We start from the raw sequence: 20,645 nt of genomic DNA, 5'->3' as shown, positions 1-20,645 counted from the left end.
GCTAGCTATTATCTATCGATCATCTATCTACCTATCATCTATCTACCTATTATCTATCTTCCTATCAGCTAACCAGCTATCTAACTATTATCTATCTATCTATCTACCTATTATCTATCTATTCATCTATCTATGTATTATCTATCTATCTATTTGCCTATCTACATATCTACCTATTTCTATATATCTATCCTGTATGCCATGTTCCTTGTAAACATCCCATTGTTATTTTTAAAATACACAATTTTAATTTGTCAATTAAAAGTAAATAGAACTGGGAAAGACAAAACAGAGTGGGAAAATGACAAATTCACTGATATTTTATTCTTTTTATCTTAAATTGATTTTTTTTATTTCTACTCCGATCTTTGTTATTTCCTTAACTATCTGGGGGCTTGGCTTCTTCTATTTTTTTCCTGTATGAAATTAGCGTCCTGAAGGTCTCTCTTTATCACTATGTCTTCTTACTGTCTGCCTCTATAATGTGCATTGTGTGGGCATGTGTGCCAGGGCATCTCTGTGGAGGTCAGAAGGCAGCTTAACAGGGGTAGGCGCTCTCCTTCCACTACAGGATCCAGGGATCAAATCAGTTCATTAGATTTGCACAGTGAACTCTTTTACCCAATGAGCCCTCTCACCAGCTCCAGCCCCTTATTTCTAAACATTAGCATTTAGCACTACAACACCCTCTATTCGAGCTGCTGTTCTTGGGGGCCATCAGTTTTGCTGTGCTGTGTTCCCATCTCCATTTGTCTTGAGATGGACTGACAATTTGGGAGTATCTATCCAATTTCTCTCTTGATGAATTTTCTGGCTTTCCTATCGGTTTCTATTGTACAGCCCTGGTGGTCAGCAAGGACCCTCACTGTGACTTCCTATATTTGCTAGGACTTCCTTCAGTTACTTTTTAATGTATTGCTTTTCAATCATAAGGCAAATTTTTATGCTATGTCACTGCTGTTTAAAAGAAAATATTTATTTATCATCAATATTTGAACTTCTTCTCTATCCCCCAGCAAGCTAAGTGTAAGGAACCTCAGTGCCAAGGCATGAGGCTCAAACATGCTAGACAAAACTCTGGCTTTCCATCCACCAGTGTCAAGAAGAAAGTAATGCCCTGCTCTAACATTTCCATGCCCTGCCGGGATCCAAAACCTTTAGATACTTGTCTTTCAAAAGAACAGAAATCTTTCATAAGTAACAAAAGCACAAAATATTAAAAGCATATGGTGATACTATTGATATTATACTATGAAGTATGCCAAATAAAATTCAATTTACTCTTGTTTTCTGTCAAAAGCAAAATATTCTTCGATGCTTCCATCCATGTGGTACACCTCTTCTTTCAGGGATGAACATGACGTGGGGTCAGTCAGCTCTGTGCCATCAGCATCTGTCAGGGTAGGGGCTGAGAGTGCCTCCGGGACTATCTGAGAGCCAGAGATACACAGCCTAGGAGCAAAAACATTGCACATGAGAGTTTGAAGAACAAAAGGATATAACACTTGTACGACAGTGATAGACTTTTAAGTTATAATCAAGGTACACAATCCCTGAAACAACACCAAATATTACATTTGACAAAACCATTTTCTGAATCTGTATGTGCATGTGTTTCCATGTCTATGCAAACAGATGTGTGTGTGTGTGTGTGTGTCTGCATGTGTATGTGAATGTGGAAGCCAGAGGGCAATCTTGGGTCTTAGTTCAAGATATGTCCACCGTGTATCTTGATATGGGTTCTGGCATTAGCCTGGAGCTTGCCTGGAAGAATAGGCCGCCTGGCCAATGAGCTCCAAGAATTTGCCTGTCTCCACTTCCCTAGCACTGGAATCACAGGTACCTACTATCACACCCAGCCTTTTTCTAAGACTTTTAACCCCAGAGATCATAAAAACATTTAAAGGCTTCTCAAGATCCTAAACCAGTATATATATAGCTACATCTCTTTGCAGTTCTAAAGGGATGCGACAGCACAGCCTCCCGTGTGCATCAGTGGCATCAAAAGGAGTCATCAGAATATGGTAGTGACCGAAAGACAACAGGATGCAATCTTATTCTGCCACTGGTGCCTCGAAGCTTAAAACCCGTCACAACGAGGGGTTTGATTGTGCATGAGGTTACCTTTCAGGGTCTTTGAAACAAACGCTGACATTAACTCTCCTGTGTTTATGTGTTTATTCCATGCATGTTTGTGCACACACAAACACGTCTAAAAGCAAGCATCGATCTAGGATCAGAAGCATCTCATGAAAAACGTCCCCAACTATTCCGGATCTGCATGCAAATTAGTTGAAGCCAAGAGTCATGGAAGAGTTAAACATGGGAAGGAGAACTATGATAAAGTTAACAAATATTTTGGGGTTAAGTTTTTTTGAGACAGAGTCTCATGCAGCCCAGGCTTGCCCCACGTTTGCCTCAGGTTTGGAAAATAGCTGAAAATTCTTTTTTCCTTCTGCTGGTACCTTTCAAGTTCTCAGATCACATGTGTGCACTATCATGCTGGCTACAAATATGATAATATGATATGTATGTATGAATGCAAGATACACACACACACTTACTCTCTGACACTGCTGATGTGGTCAGAAACAGGAGGCAAGGGTTCATGGGTAGCAGAACGAGGCAGGGTTCCCTGGAAGTGTCGAAAACCTTCATCACTGGGCGGAATGAGTTGTCTTCCTAACACCCTGCAAGGGAAGAAAAGCTAAGAAGCTGAGGATTTCCTTTTCTCAGACAAAGGAAAAATGTTTCATAATTCTAACCAGGATCCAATGCTGCTTCTGAAAGACACACGGGATGCGGTGTAGCGTGCACTAGGTCAAGAGAGTCACCATGGTGTCGTAGAAAAAGCTCAGGCTTGGAGAGGACAGCATGGCTCTCTCAGAGTCCGGACAGTGAGCAGAGGTATCCAGCTCCTTCGCCACTTATTTCATTTATTCATTGGTCAGGTGCAAATTGGAATCGTACTTACCTCACAGGTGTGTCTGCCCTGAACGTCTAGGGCAAAGAAGGGCACAGGGAAACTTGCTACAGGTGGTAATTTGCATAGGCCCAGTGGATAAAAAGACATAAACATATACGCATGGCTTATATGTATCCCCGGCTGGCTTTCAACTCACAATGCCTCTGTCAGCCTCCTAAACACCAGGATTATAGGCATGCATCACCACACCTAGCTAAGGCATTTTTTAAAATTCCCTTGGCAAACTAATCAGAAAAGTCATGTTAGCATTCTAATTTATTCTCCTCAGCTCAGAGCTCGAGAACTCTAAAACGAATTTCCTCCTAAGTAACAAAGGTGGTTGAAGAAAGCAATGCTTCTGTTCCAACAAATGTACATTTTTCCATCTTGTTTATAAAAAGCATAATAAATGTCCCCCTGATATGAAGAAAATAGAGCGAGAATAGAACCATCTAGCCCGTTTCTCAGCAAATGAACACCCGGTCTCTGGAGCATCACCACGACCACCCACCTCTCCTCCCCTGCGCTCATGGGCTCAGTGATGACAGATGCCTGCCACTCACACAGAGTGAATGTGGAGATAAAGGGTCCCTCCTCGGACTCTTGCATCTGCCATGGATATGACATCTTTCTGAGAATGACCCGGATTTGCTTCTGACAAATTACAGGCATGTGACTCCACCATTGTCAAGGTTTCTTTGGGTGTGACTTGTCAAGAAAGGACTGTGTTCCAGAGAAATACTCTGACTGGGTAAACGCTCTCAGTCACAATGCGTTGGCTGAATAAACGGATTGTTGATTAAAATAAATCAATTGTGCGGCTGAATAAACGGAAATCAGTTGTGTGCTGATCAAACCCCCACCCGAGCAGCTGTTTGTGGTCATCTCTGTACCTGAGATGAAGGGATCTCCTTGCCCACTCGCTGCACTCGGCCAAAAGGTTCTGGGTCTGGGGGCTCACTTTCCCTTCAAATAGCATTTCCTCGACCTCCCAAAACAGCTGCTGGACTTTCTGAGCATTGACTCGGTCAAATTCCTGAAACAGAAGCATATATTCAAATACCCCATTAGTTTGTGACCACATTACCCTGAAGGGTTTGATCTCATCACACCAACACCACTCTAAAAGTCATGGAACATGGGCTTCATAGTCAATATTTATAAACTGAAGACCACCGAATAAGAAGGAGTAAAACAAGGTAAAACTGTGAACTCTGTAGCCAGATAGACCAGTGTACCTGTGTTTACTTTCTGATCAATGACATCGTATATTAAGCTTCTCATTCATTAACTGCTAAATAAAGATGAGGTTTGCAACATCAGTTATGAGAGTCATTTAAGAATCCTCATAGATACAGACACACATCTTTACATAGCCATCCTCCCCAGGGATGGGGTTAGGGGAAGGACAAAGGAGACTAAGGATTCTGCAAATCTTAGCAAAACCAGAACAGTAGCTGAATAACTCACCTATCTGAGAATCCCACAGTCATAAAATACCCAAAGTCGGGTTAAAGTTGACGGCTTGTTCCAGGTTAGAAGGCAAAAGTGAAATATCTGACTTGGTGGAGGGGACATGGGGGGTGTCAGAGTCCTTCTAACCATGGAGATACGTCATAGTCTTTTCTTTCCCAAACCTTCTCTTACTCGTGTTAGCTGTCGAAGCTTTATCTCAAGTTTCTAGCCACAAGTACAATGAATAGCAGGCAGGGTTGTAGTATGGGGAAAACAAAATAAACAACAGCTAAGACAATGGACTATGAGCTAATCAGAAAATTTATTTTTCTCTATATTTTGACATTTTGATACTTTCACATATAGCAGTATAAATGTACATATCTATAATATGTATGATATACTTAATACTGATGAGATAACTGTAAATAGATTCTTTTTGAACATAGAAAAGGAATTCTTAGGGCTGGGGAGGTAGCTCATTGTGTAAAGTTAGTACTCAAGTGAAAGCTGGGTGTGGGAGCCTGTACCTGTAATTTCAGGCCAGGGGCAGGGTAGAGAGAGGCTGATCCCTGGGCTAATTCCAGGTTCTGTGGGAGACCCTGTCTAAGGGAGGAAAATGCAAAGAATGATAGAAGAAGATATTCAAAGTTGACCTCTGACCTCTGAATGGGCATCACAGTTGAGTGTATATCCACCGAACCACCCCCAACACAAATAAATAAATTACTAGAAGGTTATTCCCCCATAAACCATACCCACAGGTTATTGAAATTATAAAAAGACATACATCATCTCTCCAAGAAGAAACTGAGCTCCTCTCTGTGGACAGTCCAGTGGCGGAACTCTGTGTGGAAGAACCAGGCCATGAATTGTGGGCCTCCGTGGGCGTGTGGCTCCCACTGGATGAAAAGGATGAGAGGGACTCACTGCAGGAAGGAACACAGATGACAGACGCGTGAGCTGGGAAGAGCGGACATTCGGCACGGGCTTGATTTCTCTAGGTTCATTTCTTCTTTGTTCTCTTAAGTGTATTTGCCAAGTTCACAGCAACGTGGTTTAACAATCACTTGGTAATGTATCCGCATTGCCAATGCCCTCCCCCATATTTGTTACGCACGTTTTTGCCTGGGACACCAGAAGCATTTAAAATGATTACTTCTCACCTGGCGTATTTGTCAATGGCTTTCTGCACATTTCTGGTAAAATTTGTGGGTAGAGGATCTTTGCTCTTGGCGGAGCTGTGCTTCCTGGGTCCTTCTGAAAGCCTCCGTCTGGAAAGAAAGGAAGCCAAAGAAGTCGGAACAGGCTCCAACATGGTGACATGTGCCCTTCATTGACTTACAATGCCCCTGTTGTCCAGAGTCAGCCCTCTCCCCTTGCTGCTGAGGCCTAGGAACTCCTTATTTTCATCTCCTTATTTTAATTCTTTCTTAGAATCAAGGTTGCCAATAACCTACATAAATATTTAAGTGATCTGAAAACATAGTTAACAACTGTTTGCGGCGAAGTCAGAAAACACAAAGTTGCCTGAATAGTTGGCCGTACTTCTGATACTGTTCTTTTCCAATGCCTAGAGCTTGGCAAGTGGAGTATGAGCTGTGTTGTTGTCTGGTATGCATTCTGCATTTTAAAGGCTTCTGAAATGTTAAAGTTAAATGGAAAATTAGAACATGTAAAATCTAGGTAAACTATTAAACCGACCTGGTACAGTTCGTGTTAATCATTAAAAGGCCTTCTCAATGAACCTCCCGGAATATTTGTTTCCTCCTCATCAAAACATCGTCTGCATGTGTAGCAGGGAACCACTTTTGCTTGTTAGTAGGAATCATAAATTTCTATACAAATAAAACACATATTGCCTGAAGATGGAGGAAGAAGACTCCAGCTTTCAGTGTTTGAGAGAAAGACACCACTCAGTGTGCCTTAGAAACAAAAGCTGGCTTTGCTTCTAATTAAAAACAGTACCTACCTTTTAACATTTGTATTTTTAATATACATGGAAAACACCCTGCCTTTCCCTACATACTTATCGTCCTCTATCACAAAGGGGGTTCTCGTAAAAATTAACACTGTCTGCAGAGGTTAGTCAAGGTCATCTACCTGCCACTGATTTTTTCTTTTTTGCACAGCAATGATTAATAGAATTGTGTTATTTTCTATTTTGTGTACCTATATCTCATAGGTACAGTTAAATAATTCTCAGGCAAAGATGTTAAAGGGGAACAGAGAAAAGGACAAAACACAGTGCAAGGTTTTACACTTTTCTTTATTCTGCTGCCGCTGGACTTGAACCCAGAGACTCTTTCTATGAGGCAGGTGCTCTGCCACTGAGCCATACCTGCTGTTAAGATCTTACACCAATAAGCCACTTTTTATTGGCCCTGTTCAGCTGTGTCTAAATCATCTTTAAAATCACTCACATTGTGATTCAACTCTTAGGTAATCACAGAAATTCTCACAAACCAGCTATTTCAAGATCAGCCAATATTGCAGCAAGTAGATGTATTCGGAGCCTTAAGGAATATAATTTAGATGTGAGCTAACACGCCATCCAGAAACTTTAAAACTTTGGTGTGGTGGATGACTTTAATGTTAGCCTTTCCTGACTCCGTCTTCACGGTGGACCCGCCGCTGACACTTGAGCTCAACACCCACTTCTGTCAACTGACAACACAGCAGCCATCCTCCCTAGAAGCCTTGACTCCAAGGCTGTGGAGAAGATGGAAGTGACCTCACCACAGGATGGCTAACATGAACGCTTTCAGGGAGCATAAAGTCCTAACATGAATTCCAAATACAGTCACAAAGGGTCTTTGTTTCTTATATTATATTATTATTATGTTTCTCTCTAGCCAAACGCTGATCTGTCACTCTGTGCACAGCTTTAGCAGCTGGCTTACTCCCCTGTAAACTGCCAACTCCTCTATAGTCTACTCAGCCTAAAAAAAAAAAAATATGCAAACTTACGGGCCATATCCTATGCTGTAACTATTTTAAAACCTACATCCCGTGCAATGTCTGTTATGATATCTAATATTTAGACATTTGATAATCTTATGTTACTTCTTTCCTGAAGCTTACGTTTTAGAGACAGTAACAGTTTTGTTGCATCTACATTTGAAACCAAAGGGTGGGCTCCCTCGGGTGGACTGAATGGAACCACAATGCACTAACTAACTTACGGGCACATCGAAGTTAGGGCTGAATAGCTAGCTCTTCAGTACTTCATCCAGAGATTTGACTTCCTCTGTTTTGTTTTGTTTTGTTTTTTAAGGTTGATTTTTGATAACTGCAAACTTGGGTGGAACTGTACTGTGGAAATTCAAATGTTAACAATCCACACAGTGTTCAAAACACCATTTGAGAGGAGTGTTTGAAATGAATATAATAAGTACAATCTCTACATCAAAATATAGAACAGTAAAGTTTCAGTGTTGTTATTTTTTTTAATGCGGGGCTGAGTGTTGAGCACAGGGCCTCATGCATGTTAAGCAAGCGCTCCATCCCACTAATTAAAGCCAACAAGTATCTGATTTTAGATTCTGTAACAAACACACGAAAGGGTGGTACCCCCCCCCCCCCCCCCACCGAAGCCCAAGAAGCAACCCTAACTGCTCCTTGGAGAAGCAAAGAAGTAACGTCATTTGGGGAGGCCTGCTGATGTCAGCGCGGCACAATTTCATGAATGAATGCCGGACCGGGTGGATTTCGCCTTTGCCGGCCTCAGAAAACACCACGCACTTCTCAGGAAAAAAAAGAAGCCATGATCTAAATAAAACTCACTGCATCCAACTCGAATGGGGAACTTACCCAATCACAATGAGCCCCAGATTCTGCTCTGTGTCCCACAGGCCGGGCCCGGAGCCTCGAGGCCTGGGCACCACGGTGCGGTGACTCCCCGCACCGGCCCCACGCGGGGCGAGGGCCGCTGCATGTCCCCGCGATCCCGGGGCCTCAGCTCCGCGCCAGCCCAGCCCTGCGCCCCGAGCCCCGCTAGTGCTGCTCCTGCCACCGCGGCGCGCCCGGGACCCACGAGCCCGCAGAGACGCAGCCAGCGGCGCTCCCTGCCTGACCAGCGGGGCCCATGGAAGCGGCGGCTCGCGGGGCTCCGGGCACGGCTTCCCGCTTCGGACCGTCAGGTCCAGCGGAGGCTGGATGCCACAGCGAGGTCTCCGGACCCTTGGATCTCTCCTGCCCCACACCTCGGCTCGGACTGGAGTGGGCAGAATCGTGGCCAACACTCCCCGCCCCTTTCCGCCCTCTCTGGCCAGGGCCACTGTTTTGGTAGATCACAGATTTCTTTAGACAGTGACAGTTTTGGTGGCCTCCCAGGGCCAACCCCATAGTCCTCTTTAAAATCTGGATTTCCCAAGCCGTGGTGCTTCCAGCCTAGCTTCTCCGAAAGAGCATATAGATTCCGAAGAGAAAGGCAAAGAACTGTAAGAGATTTTCACATCCCTCCTCCCCACATCGACAAGAAGCAAGGTTTCAAGTGAGAAGGCAAGAGAGGTTTAAAATAACCAAGGCCCAGATCTCGTAAATGCGTGATCAATTAATTATTCAATTAGTTGGAGTTTTGGGTCTGATGACACGCAAGATTAGCATCCTTTCCTGTGCTGTCTCTCTTTCTGCAAAATAGATGCTTAAAGTCACGCAAACCAGTCATTTTACTGTAAACCAAAGAGCATCCTTGCTGGTTGACTCATTAGGTTTTAATGCACTGTTTGTTTTCTTGCATGATTTGAAATGAGGTCTCACTCTTTGTAGCCCCAGTTGGTTGGGAACTCACTGTGTAGCCAGAGCTAGCCTCCAATTATAGTTAGTAGACCTGTTGCTTCAGACTCCTGAGTGACCAATAAGATTATAAACGTGAGCTATCTCATTCACATGTGTGTGTGTGTGTGTGTATACTCTTTTTTTGGTTTTTTAAGACAGGGTTTCTGTGTAGCTTTGGAGCCTGTCCTGTAATTACCTCTTGCAGACCAGGCTGGCCTCAGACTCACAGAAATCTGCCTGCCTCTGCCTCCTGCGTGCTAGGATTAAGGGCATGTTCTACCACCACCCAGCCCAAATATCTACTTTTGAATACCAATCCACAGCTAATTTACTGGAATGAAGTAATGGTTCTAGGTGTGCAACTCAGTGGTAAACTGCTTATCTGATATGTATAAGACCCTGAGGGCAATCTCCAATGACAAAAAAATCAAACTGAAAACTCTAGGGTAGAGGCCCACGAGAAGCCCCGCCCCCTTTTGTATTAGCATAGCCATTGCTGTCAACCTCAGAGAAACAGGCAACTAAACAATGGTGAGAGTGGGAAGAGCGAAAAGTCCATTCTCCAATCCCAAATGCTCAGCCCTGAACTCAGACACACAAGTAAGATTATATGGCCTGAACAGGCTTTACTTATATACTTAGGATTATTTATTTATACATTTATATGCATATGTAACAATCATTTTTTAAAAAAATAGAAGCCATGAATTTGAGCGTGAGTGAGGAGGTTTATGGGAAGAGTTGGGGAAGAAAATGGATGGCCGTAAACCATATTAATTGTATTTTAACTTTAAAAAATATTTTTTAAAATTATAAAAACTCCTTTTCCCATGTTCACAACCTATAGAATTCAGATATGCTGTCAAGATTGTTTTCTGCTCCACGTGAGGTCACTCATACTTCTATGGAAAGTTCTTATTTCTAAATACCTATTTGAGAGGACCGAATATTAGGTTCTGGGCTGAAACAATGATCATTGAGTCTGCATCTAGACCAAGGTTGCTTAATTATTCAATCTTGGTCCTTGCTCAACTTCTTCTTTTTAAAATATGAAATTCAGGTTGGGATCCAGAAGACGGACCCCTTTATTGGTTTCCCCTCTCAATGTGATCACACTGAATAAAATTTCTCTCTGTGTTTTTTCCACCGTTACTCATCTTTGCTTTCACCATTACTCACTTTAACTGGCACATGGAATGAATGGCAGAGCCTACCGTTGCTGCCACAACCATGGCATTGGCCCTGAAAGCACCCATTATAAAAGGAGCCATCAGCGTCCTACACAGAGAGTGAACAGTGGGATGGGGATGGAATAAATGTTGACCGTGCGATAGCTGTTTCTGAGGTCTTCACAAGCCAAACCCTGGAGGAGCAAGGATCTGAGCTGAGACAACCATCATCTAGTCCATGCCTAGATCCGGGCTGTTTAATTATTCATATCTCTTGCCCTGTCTCCTATTTCCTGTGAATACTGTTCAACACTCAAATAGTTCCGTATTCATCTCTTTTTATCTATGACATTTCATTCACATCTATCTTTATTCCAATTTCAAAATCTAGAGCAACACCGCTTGCTTAAGTAATAAAGTGATAAAATCTTATCATTCAATGGATCTGGAGATTCTGGAGTCTAGATTCTAGACCGTCCACCACTGCCCAGATGAGAAGTGAATACACATTTATAAATGAATACTTATTTATACACACAGCTACACACAGGCACACATGTGTATACACATGTGCACATATGCATGTGTGCTTCCAATTCATTCTATTATTCTGAAGAACACTGACTAATAATCTAGTGAAATCAGAAAAAATGAGCCCAGTTAATAGCAACATTAGGGTGATTGCCTCTGTGACAAATTTACTACAGTAACAGATTCTAAAAACAGAGCATTCTTATAGGAAGACATTGTAAAATTTGAATATACTTAAAAACATTTACACTTGGTGTGGAAATCCCCTCTGTATGATGTGAATATGTTTTATTACCAATAATAAATAAAGAAATTACTTTGATCTATGGCAGGACAGAATATAGCAAAGCAGGAAATCCAAGCAGAGATAGAGGAGGAAAGTAAGTGGAGTTGGAAAGATGCCATGTAGCCGCCCAAGAAGCAAGAAGTAACAAACCATGAGCCTCATGGTAAAATATAAAATAATAGAAATGGGTTAATTTAAGATATAAGAGCTAGCTAGGAATACTCCTGAGCTGTTGGCCAAGCAGTATTGTAAATAATATAGTTTCTGTGTGATTATTTGGGGTCTGGGCGACGGGAAAAATGAAGGAACAGTCTTCATTTACATACACTAACCTTCCTTATTCATTGCTGGTTATCCAAGACACTGGTATGAAAATATTGTCATCCAACACTGGAAGAAAGCCAGTAGATGGCGCCATGTTCCTTTTTGTCATAATCCTTGCACTAAACATAACTACGTGTTTTATTGTTTTGTCTTTTTTTTTTCTTTTGAGTTTTTGTTTTGTTTCTTCGAGATTTGGGATTCACGAGATTTTCATCCCAGAATAGATGGAGAATCCTGTTTAGATCAGGAATCACCCTTTCTGAGACAATTATCTGACAAACACAGCAGGCAGGAAATGTCCTAGTATTAGAATCTACTATGGGTGGATTCACTAAGTATTCTACTTCTAAGTTTCAAAACTATCCTGAGTGACGCTTCTCTCCTATACAGAAAAGAAAAACAAGGTCAGCAACGTTTTGAAAATTTCCAAGAGCTAGCAGTTTTATCCAAACCGACACATTCTGAGCTCAGATATTTACTTTATAGAGATTTGTCTTTATCCATTCTTCAGCTGAAGGACATCTAGATTGTTTCCAGGTTCTGGCTATTATGAATAAAGCTGCTATGAACACACCTGAGCAAAGGTCCTTGTGATATGATTGAGTATTCTTTGAGTACATGGCCAAGAGTGGTACAGCTGGGTCTTAAGGTAGGTTGATTCCCAGTTTTCTGAGGAACCGTTATACTGATTTCCAAAGTGGCTATACAAGTTTGCACTCCCACCAGCAATGGATGAGTGCTCCCCTTACTCCACATCCTCTCCAACGTAAGTTGTCATCAGTGTTTTTAATCTTAGTCATTCTAACAGGTCTAAGATGGTATCTCAGAAGAAAATGTGGTACATTTACACAATGGAGTATTACTCAGCTGTTAAAAAACTATAGCATTATGACATCTGTGGGCAAATGGATGGAACTAGGAAAAAAAACTCATCCTGAGTGAGGTTACTCAGATCCAGGAGACACACATGGTGTGTACTCACTCATACGTGGATATTAGCTGTAAAGTAAAGGATAACCAGGTTACAACGCATAGCCCCAGAGAGGCTAGGTAACAAAAAGGACATGGATTTCCCTGGGGAAGGGAAGTGGAAGTGACCTCCTGGGTACACTGGGGGCGGGTGGGGATGGGAACATGAGGGATTGGGTGGAAAGGTGGATGGAGGGAGAACAATGAAAGATGTCTTGATAGGGTGGAATTTAGGAACCCCTGATGCAAGGGAAATTCCCATGAATCTACAAGGATGACAAGAGCTGAGACTCTTAGCAATAGTGGATACATAGCCTGAATTGATCATTTCCTGTGATCAGATTGGTGACTACCCCAATTGTCATCAGAGAATCTTCATGTAGCAACTGATGGAAACAGATGCAGGCCCACAGCCAAACGTTAGGCCAAGCTCAGAGAATCCTGCTGAAGAGAGGGAGGAAAGGATTTTAGGAGCCAGAGGGGTCAAGGGCATAATAAGAAAACCCACAGAAACAACTAACCTGGCTCATAAGAACTCACAAAGTCTGAATCAACAACCAGGGAGCCTACATGGAACCGGACCTAGGCGCTCTCTCTCTCTCTCTCTCTCTCTCTCTCTCTCTCTCTCTCTCTCTCTCTCTCTCTCTCTGTGTGTGTGTGTGTATGCCAGTTGTGTAGCTTGCTCTACTTGTGAACTGTGAGACTCGTAACCATGAGAACAGGGGCTGTCCTTAACACTTTGACTGGCTCTTGGAAACCTAGGAAACCTATTCCTCATACTGGTGTGCTTTGTCTGGCCTCACTATAACTCTGTGGGACATCTTTATAGGGCATAAGGAGACCCACTCTGTACTTTTATTCATACTTATAACCATTACCATATAAGCATTTCAAACTCTGTCGTTTGGTGCATGATTAATAAAAGCTCAGAGAGAGAAATTGGGGTTCAGCCTGAAGATCCAAAAAGCAAAGCAATCAGCTACTGACTCTTATCTTGACCTCAGTCTGAAATGGCGATCCTGCCTCCAGGAATCTTAGAATGGGACTGTGACTGAGAACTGTCTCCTCCTGTTTTATAATCCTCTCTAGGAATGGGATTAAAGGCATGCACTGCCCGGTTTCTATGGCAACTAGTGTGGCTACTAGGATTCAAGATGTGTGTTACCACTGCCTCGTCTGTAAGGCTGATCAGTGGAGCTGTTTGACTCTCTGATCTTTACACAAGCCTAATTTATTAAAATACAAATGAAATGCCAATTTCATTTACAATTGTTTACCTTCAAACTCTTCTTAAAATAAGACAAGCACATGTAATCCCAGCACTCGGGAGGCAGAGGCAGGCGGATATCTGGGAGTTCGAGGCCAGCCTGGTCTACAAGAGCTAGTTCCAGGACAGGCACCAAAGCTACAGAGAAACCGTGTCTCGAAAAACCAATAATAATAATAATAATAATAATAATAATAATAATAATAAATAATAAGACAAGCACAAAAATACTTCCAAAAACCTGAAAATTGAGATAACATAGACATTACAGTTAGTCTAAGAATCCACGTACAGAATCCGATGTGCCCACTGACTTCTGCTCTCATAGATTACAACTGAGCTCTGTAGGGCCTCGGTTTTTCACCTGCACCTGTATCCCCTGAGCACGGGTCAGATGCGAGTCATTAGACCTTGCCTTACTCTTTCCAATTCAGCAGTTACAGGGTGAGAATTTGGGTTTCTCACCAAATCTCAGGGGTCCTGCCCTCTGTGGGCCCAAGCTGAGACTGTGAGAACCATGGCTCCTATTCATGTGTTTGATAGTTCTCATGTCAATTCACAGACACACCCTACTCCTCAAAGCACTCGAGCCCAGGAACTGTGTCACTGTTGTCCTGTTCTCGCCTCTCAATACATATTAGTTGCTTAATTACTGTATTTTGTTTGCTAATTGTGTGTGTGTGTGTGTGTGTGCACAAGCATTCCAGTGCACACACATGAGGAGGTCAGAAGACGACTGTGTAAGTTGCTTCTCTTCTTCCACCATCTGAGTCCCAGGAGTCTAACTTCGGTTTTCAGGAGTGGCGGCAAGCGGCCTTACCTCCGGAACCATCCTGCCAGCCCCTAGACTTCTGATTACAGACGTTGAAGACGATCTCACTGAGTTTTTCTGTTACAGAAGAAAATGAGGCCCACAACCTGTCACTCCAAGCCAGGCACATGAACCCTAGCTCTAGCATATGAAGTGCTCAGCCAGGCTTCCTGAAATAATTGGCGACCATCTCCCTAAGTAAAACCCACTCTGCCTTTGGGTGGGAACACAAGCTGCAGAAGGCCCTTCCCAGCCACAGAACAGAACTGTTGGATTCTACATCAGGCCAGGGTAGCTAGGGAATACGCCGGGCTCAGGAAAAGTACGCTTGAGAGAACACAGAAGTTCCTCTTCTTGCTGTGGGGCCCTTAGCTGAGCAAAGCTGAAAGGAGAACTTAAGTTTACAAGACTCCAGGGGTGACTGGGCTCTTGGTGTTTGCTTCCTGCCTCATGAGAAGTGAGAGTCCACTCTTCCCCCACTGTGCACAGACAGCATTTCGACCAAGCCAGGCCTGGAAACATTTCAAATACTACTTTACTTAATGCTTTCTTTCTAGCTGACAACCACCAAATGCTTAAGAGGTTGGAAATAGAAAATAAGGGCCACAGCTTTTCTTGTTTCAGCTGGGAGGTTGGGGTGTGTCTACCATCTATAGCGTCTCAGGACACCAAACACTTGGGTGCAAACCTTGAAGTGCTTGTCGTGAAACTTGGCAGAGGTCATCTGCCCCCGCCACCACGCTCCTGCTTCACATGAATCCGTTATGTTCGGTTTAGCACACACAGCGAACGCAAAAGTGTAAACTAAAGTTGAAAAAGCATGATGCTAAGTAAACTAAGTAAGACATGAAAGAAAAAAGTGGCACATAGTTCTACAACTGTGAGGCAGAGGAAGAAAGCAGAATGGTACTTCCAGGGGAGAGAGAGGGGAGGGGGAGAGGAAGGGTGTGGAGATGGATGCTAGTGATGGTGGTCGCACAGCACTAAAATCTGGCCAACTCCCTAATTACATTTAAAAATGATTAAAATAATACTTTTGATATGTGTATTTATCGCAGTTTAAAAATATACCACCCAGCTGGGTGGTGGTGATGCATGCCTTTAATCCCAGCACTCAGGAGGCAGAGGCAGGGGGATCTCTGTGAGGATGAGGCCAGCCTGGTCTACAAGAACTGGTTCCAGGACAACACACACATACACGCACACACATATATATGTATGTGTGTATATATACATACATACAGATATACATATACATACACATACATATACTTCCCAGCTTTCAGAGTATCTCCAACTTGAAAGAAGTCTAGGAATAATGTAGGATATTACACATGTTGTAGTGGTCGGAATGAGAAAGGCTCCGTAGGCCCCCAAGTTTGAATATTTTGTTACCAGTTGGTGTGGTTGTTTGGGAATGACATGAGGGTGGCTTTATAGGAGAAGGAGTGTTACTGGAGTCAGACTTTAAGGGTTCATATGATTTGTGCCATTCCCCGCCACTTCCCACCTCCTACTTGGGGATCAATATGTGAGTCCCCAGTTGTCCCTGACGCCGTCATGGACTCTGACCTTCTCAAACCAGAAGCCTCAAATTAAATGCTCTCTTTTATGAGGTGCCTTGGTCATGGAGTTTTATCAGCACAATGCAATAGGAAAGTAACAAAGATATCTGATTAATCATTACCAATATGCACGCTAGAAACGAGTGAACAAGAGGGAAACACACATTATCCAAACCCCTCAACAGCAGCACATGGACCCTGATCCTACACAGCTGCAAAGCCAACTTAAAGATTAATTAGCTGTGGCTCTGATGCTCAACACATTCTTACGACACCGCCTTGCTGTGTCTCGCCAGCACAGAACATAGTGACTGAGAAATGAGGACTTTAAATGCCAAGCAGAAAAATGATCCGTGGAATCACTTACTAATAGCATTGGGGAGTTCACTGGGGTTGTATTTTTCCTTTTATATAAGCCCATAAATATTCATGATTCATAAAATTTTGAGCAAATCTAAAAGAAGGAAAAGCTGGCATTCAAAGTGACCAAGTATTGTAAATAATTTGAGGTGTTTTTTTTCTCTTCATAACAGAACATAAAAGAAAAGCAAATTTTGCAAAGAACCAGAAGCTTGCACACATGCCTCCAATACTAGCACTTGGGTGGGTGGGGATTGAGGCCAGTCTGGGGAACACACTGAAATCTTGTCTCAAAAGCAATACCCCACAAAAAACTCAGACTTTACTAAACTTCACTCTTTTATGTTTCCTAGGTTGGCCACAAACCATGATATCCTAGCATCTGCCTCCCAAAACTAGTCTCAGAGGCATATGCCATCACACTTCCTGGGGTTAAAAAAAACATTTTTTTTCCTACCGCTGATGATTTGATTCTCAGACATAGGCAGGATGTATTTAGTGGATTTTTTTTTTAAATCAAAATGTAGCATAATAGAATGGCTGAAGAGAAGGCTTAGCAGTTAAGAGTACTGGCTGCTCTTTCAGAAACCAGAGTTTGATTCCCAGCACCAACGCGGCCTCTTAAAATCGGCCATAGCTCTAGTTCCAGGGGGTCTAATACGCTGTTCTGGCCATCTTACACATAGCACACACGTGGTAAGTAGATGTGCTGGCTAATATTACATCAAGCTGATAAAAACTAGAATTATCTGTGGAGAAAAATGCTTCCCTAGGAACCAGCTGCAGAGTATTTTCTGCAAATCACACCAAATGCACAGTTATTGAAAACAATGGTTATTGTAAAGGTTTTGGAAAATACAAATATGAACTAATGTGTGCATGAATCAAGGTGAAAGACACTTCCTTTCCTGGATTTTCTGCCTGTTTCAGTGTCTGTTTGCTAAAAGCACCGAGCCTCGAGTTTAAGGTCACTGCGTAGGTCTGTTTGCTCATAAAACATTAATTGTATGACTGTTAAGGACCAGTTGCTAATAACAAAGGCTTAATTCCTTAGGTAATTGGAGCAGCTTTCCAAGTGCAACTGTTTTTCCTTCCGGGTGGGGATTGGTTGGCGAACAAATTTTGTAACATAGTATTTCAAATGAATGACTTAATTTAACTTACCGTGGCACAATTCCTGGCTTAAGCATTGATGAGGATGTCAGGCACTTTGGTGAAACTGTACCTATTTATACTGTGAAGGAATTAGAATCAGTCTTGATTTAGTAGGGACGTTGTTAGGTGACAATGGCAAATACCTGAGCTATACCACCCAACTCTTCATGCCAAAACCTGTCTGAAAAGGAGCTTCTGGGATCTGGAATTTTACTTTTCTTTTATAAGCATTCAAAACGACAAAAAAATAATTGCATGCACTTAAAAACAGCAATATGCTCTTCTCACTAAAAAAAATAGAATCCACTGTAATTCTAGAGTCTAGATTTTTTGTAAGAATGATGTGTTCATTGTGCTTTTGATTTTAAAAGGGGCGTGTGTGTGTGTGTGTGTGTGTGTGTGTGTGTGTGCATTTGCTGAGGAAAGTAGCCTCCAATTCCCATTTATGGTGAAGTCAGCACATGTTTCTGTAGTAACCCAGGGCCCCAAGATGGAACTCTAGACCTCAGGGAGACTTAATCCTAAGCATCACAGGTCTCCTTTGTGAGGGATGATGCGATGCATATGTAAATTAACTAGATGTCACCGAAAAGAAAGCCATTCCACTTGGGATCGGAAAAACATTGGCTGATCCTTAGACACTATGTAAGCGCTGTTTGACAGTTTCTTAAAATCCATCCATATGGTGTAGAGTGGGTCACCTGAGCAGCTCCTGTCGCAAGGACCAGTGCTAGAAGAAAGAAAGCCCTGTGAAAACTCATAGTCTAGATTTCAACGCTTTCGGTAGCAAAGACCTAGCATACAGTCCTCTCCCTCCCTTCTTTTTCTCCCCACCTTAACAGAAGTTCACTCCGAGGATGTTACGGAAAAGTTTCTCGTAGTGTGATGGAAAAGACCAGAAAGTCTGGGAATGGGAGGAAATGAACCTGGGAAGACATGTGTAGCAGGCAGAGGTGGGGATCAAGAGGATGGACAAACTGCGACTCACCCTTCTGGATCTTCCTGGGAGTCGCTGTCGGAGGCCCACTCCTCCCCAATGTCCGGCAGGGTGAAAAACAGTGTTTTGGGGACAGGTCCTTGGGCCATCCACGCACTGGGCTCTCGTTCTCCGGGACCCAGCAGCTGGCGAGGGGTCCTTGGACTGGAGGTTGCACTGCTATTGCTGCCCACAGGGATGGTAACAGAGGGTAGGGTCGCCCAGATAGTGCCTGGGCTGGGCAAAGCCACTGATGCCATGGAGCCCGCAGAGCCACTACCACGGCCTAGGAGCGGCGCTCTGGATGCTCCCGGGCTGCCAGGCAGAGACCCCGGGCACCCTACTGCTTCCGCCCTGCGGGTGACTGCGGAGCTCCTGGGGTGCAAGGCAGTGTGCAGAGGTGTGGAGGGCTCCCGTGAGGCCGTAATGTCTGGAGGCAGAGATGGGAGCAGAGTCAATGTCGCTGCTTCGCTGGAATCAGAGACCACTGATCCTGTGGCGGTGGAGCTTCCAGGGTGGCTGGGGGCCGCAGAGGACGCCGAGGTCTTGAAAATCTTGGCAAAGAGAGACCCCAGGTCCAACACAGCGACCTTCATGCCTTGATCCTGGAGAGGCCACCGTTGCTGCCACCACCGGAAAGTCAAAGATACCAGACACTGGGCTGCAGGGCTCCATCCACCACCACCTGCAGCGATCTGGACCAGGCAGCCCTGGGGCAGAGCAGGGTCCTGGGGTCCTGGTAAGCAGTGCCCTTGAGGCTTCTTTCTCCACCACAGGCACCTGTTTAGCTCCTCAGGGGTCTGACAGATCCTCCTCAGTGGAACCACAGATTGCTCAAGTTGTGAACGGTGGCGGCCAAGACACAAGAGTCAGGTCACCCTTTTTAAGTAGCAATCCTTCCTGTCCCACAGAGTATTGAGACCTCTAAGGGACCAGGGTCATGGAGATAAAGAAGAGGACTAGTGTTTAGTGCACAGATTATGGCCTGAGCTCACTGGAGATTCCCTCCCTGTCTGGCCCCTGGGGCAGCACAGGCGGTTGCTAAGCTAAACAAAACCCCTGCTAAGCTCTCTGCTAATTGGACTCCAGACTGTAGCCTGGGCTGCAACCACAATAGAAACACCAGCTCCCCTCCTTGACTCCCGCCTTAAAGAAACAGTTTCAAATTTCTCCGTCATCCTTACAGCTTCAGAGTGCCTGGGAGCTAGGGCATTGAACGTAAGCATAAGCATCCATTCCAGAATGTTCTGGAACTCATTCCCTTTGACAAGGACAAATGCATTACGCTCATAGCCCGTTCTTCTGTGTGGAAAGGGTGAGCAAGAAGGCAATTTGAGGAAAGATGTTTTAAACGGGGTCCACTTCCCTTTCCCCGAGATTATTTTATGGTTATCACTGGGCATATTAAAAGAGCTTATGTGGATGGTGTTTCACTTCTTTTAATAGAATATATATGAAACATTGAGTATGCACGTGAACACCTGCATCAGGGTGTGGTCTGTGTGAGTGCAGGTTTTGCAAAAGCCATGGGCAGGGTTTATCCATTGATATGAGGAGTGTTCAGCTTTGACCTCTGTATACTTTAGTCTTTAGCAAGATAACAAGTGGTCTTCTGATCCATGCTTTTAGCCTACTAGTCTGCTTTGCTTCTTTACTTGCTGTTACTATGTCATTTTTTAAAAGAAGTCCTTTAAAGGAGTTTGGTTCAGAGGTGTCCGGTCATGGTTGCTCGGTTCCCATCATTTTGGCCTGAGACGAGGCAGCATCTCTAGGAACATTTGGAAGAATGACACTGCTTCTTGGTAGCAAGAAACAGATAATCAAAGGGATCCTAGCAAGACAGAACTCCTGAGGACATGCTACCAGAAACCCACTACATCCAGGCAGGCTCCACCTCCTAAATTTCAAGCACCTCCCAAAATAGTACTCTCCAATGAGGGCCAAGCCCTCAGCACAGGGACCTCTCAGGGTATTTCTTCTCAAAGTGTAACACAATAAGAGTGCCAAGCTTTATGTTTTCCCATAGGCAGCTC

General features: G+C 43.6%; 1 protein-coding gene across 2 annotated transcripts in view; it reads right to left on the bottom strand.

The window, feature by feature from the left end:
• The window catches only part of Fam149a (family with sequence similarity 149 member A), a 29,892-nt gene extending 10,657 nt beyond the window's left edge, over window positions 1–19,235 (bottom strand). The window contains exons 1-6 of one of the 2 annotated variants that reach the window (XM_057752881.1): window positions 18,625–19,235; window positions 5,587–5,694; window positions 5,211–5,349; window positions 3,859–4,001; window positions 2,565–2,690; window positions 1,282–1,452 (exon numbers count right to left, since the gene is read on the bottom strand). In XM_057752881.1, the coding sequence (XP_057608864.1) occupies window positions 1,282–1,452; window positions 2,565–2,690; window positions 3,859–4,001; window positions 5,211–5,349; window positions 5,587–5,694; window positions 18,625–19,208 (1,271 nt within the window). In that variant the 5' untranslated portion in view covers window positions 19,209–19,235. Of the gene's footprint in view, window positions 1–1,281; window positions 1,453–2,564; window positions 2,691–3,858; window positions 4,002–5,210; window positions 5,350–5,586; window positions 5,695–8,233; window positions 8,652–18,624 lie in introns of those variants that run through there. The other variant, XM_057752882.1, reaches the window with a different exon arrangement.
• Window positions 19,236–20,645: the final 1,410 nt, after the last annotated feature.

This window comes from Chionomys nivalis, chromosome 20, assembly GCF_950005125.1.
Source record: "Chionomys nivalis chromosome 20, mChiNiv1.1, whole genome shotgun sequence".
NCBI classification, from domain to species: domain Eukaryota; kingdom Metazoa; phylum Chordata; class Mammalia; order Rodentia; family Cricetidae; genus Chionomys; species Chionomys nivalis.
Note: the sequence above shows the minus strand (reverse complement) of the source record. Positions and strands in the feature narration are given on the sequence as shown.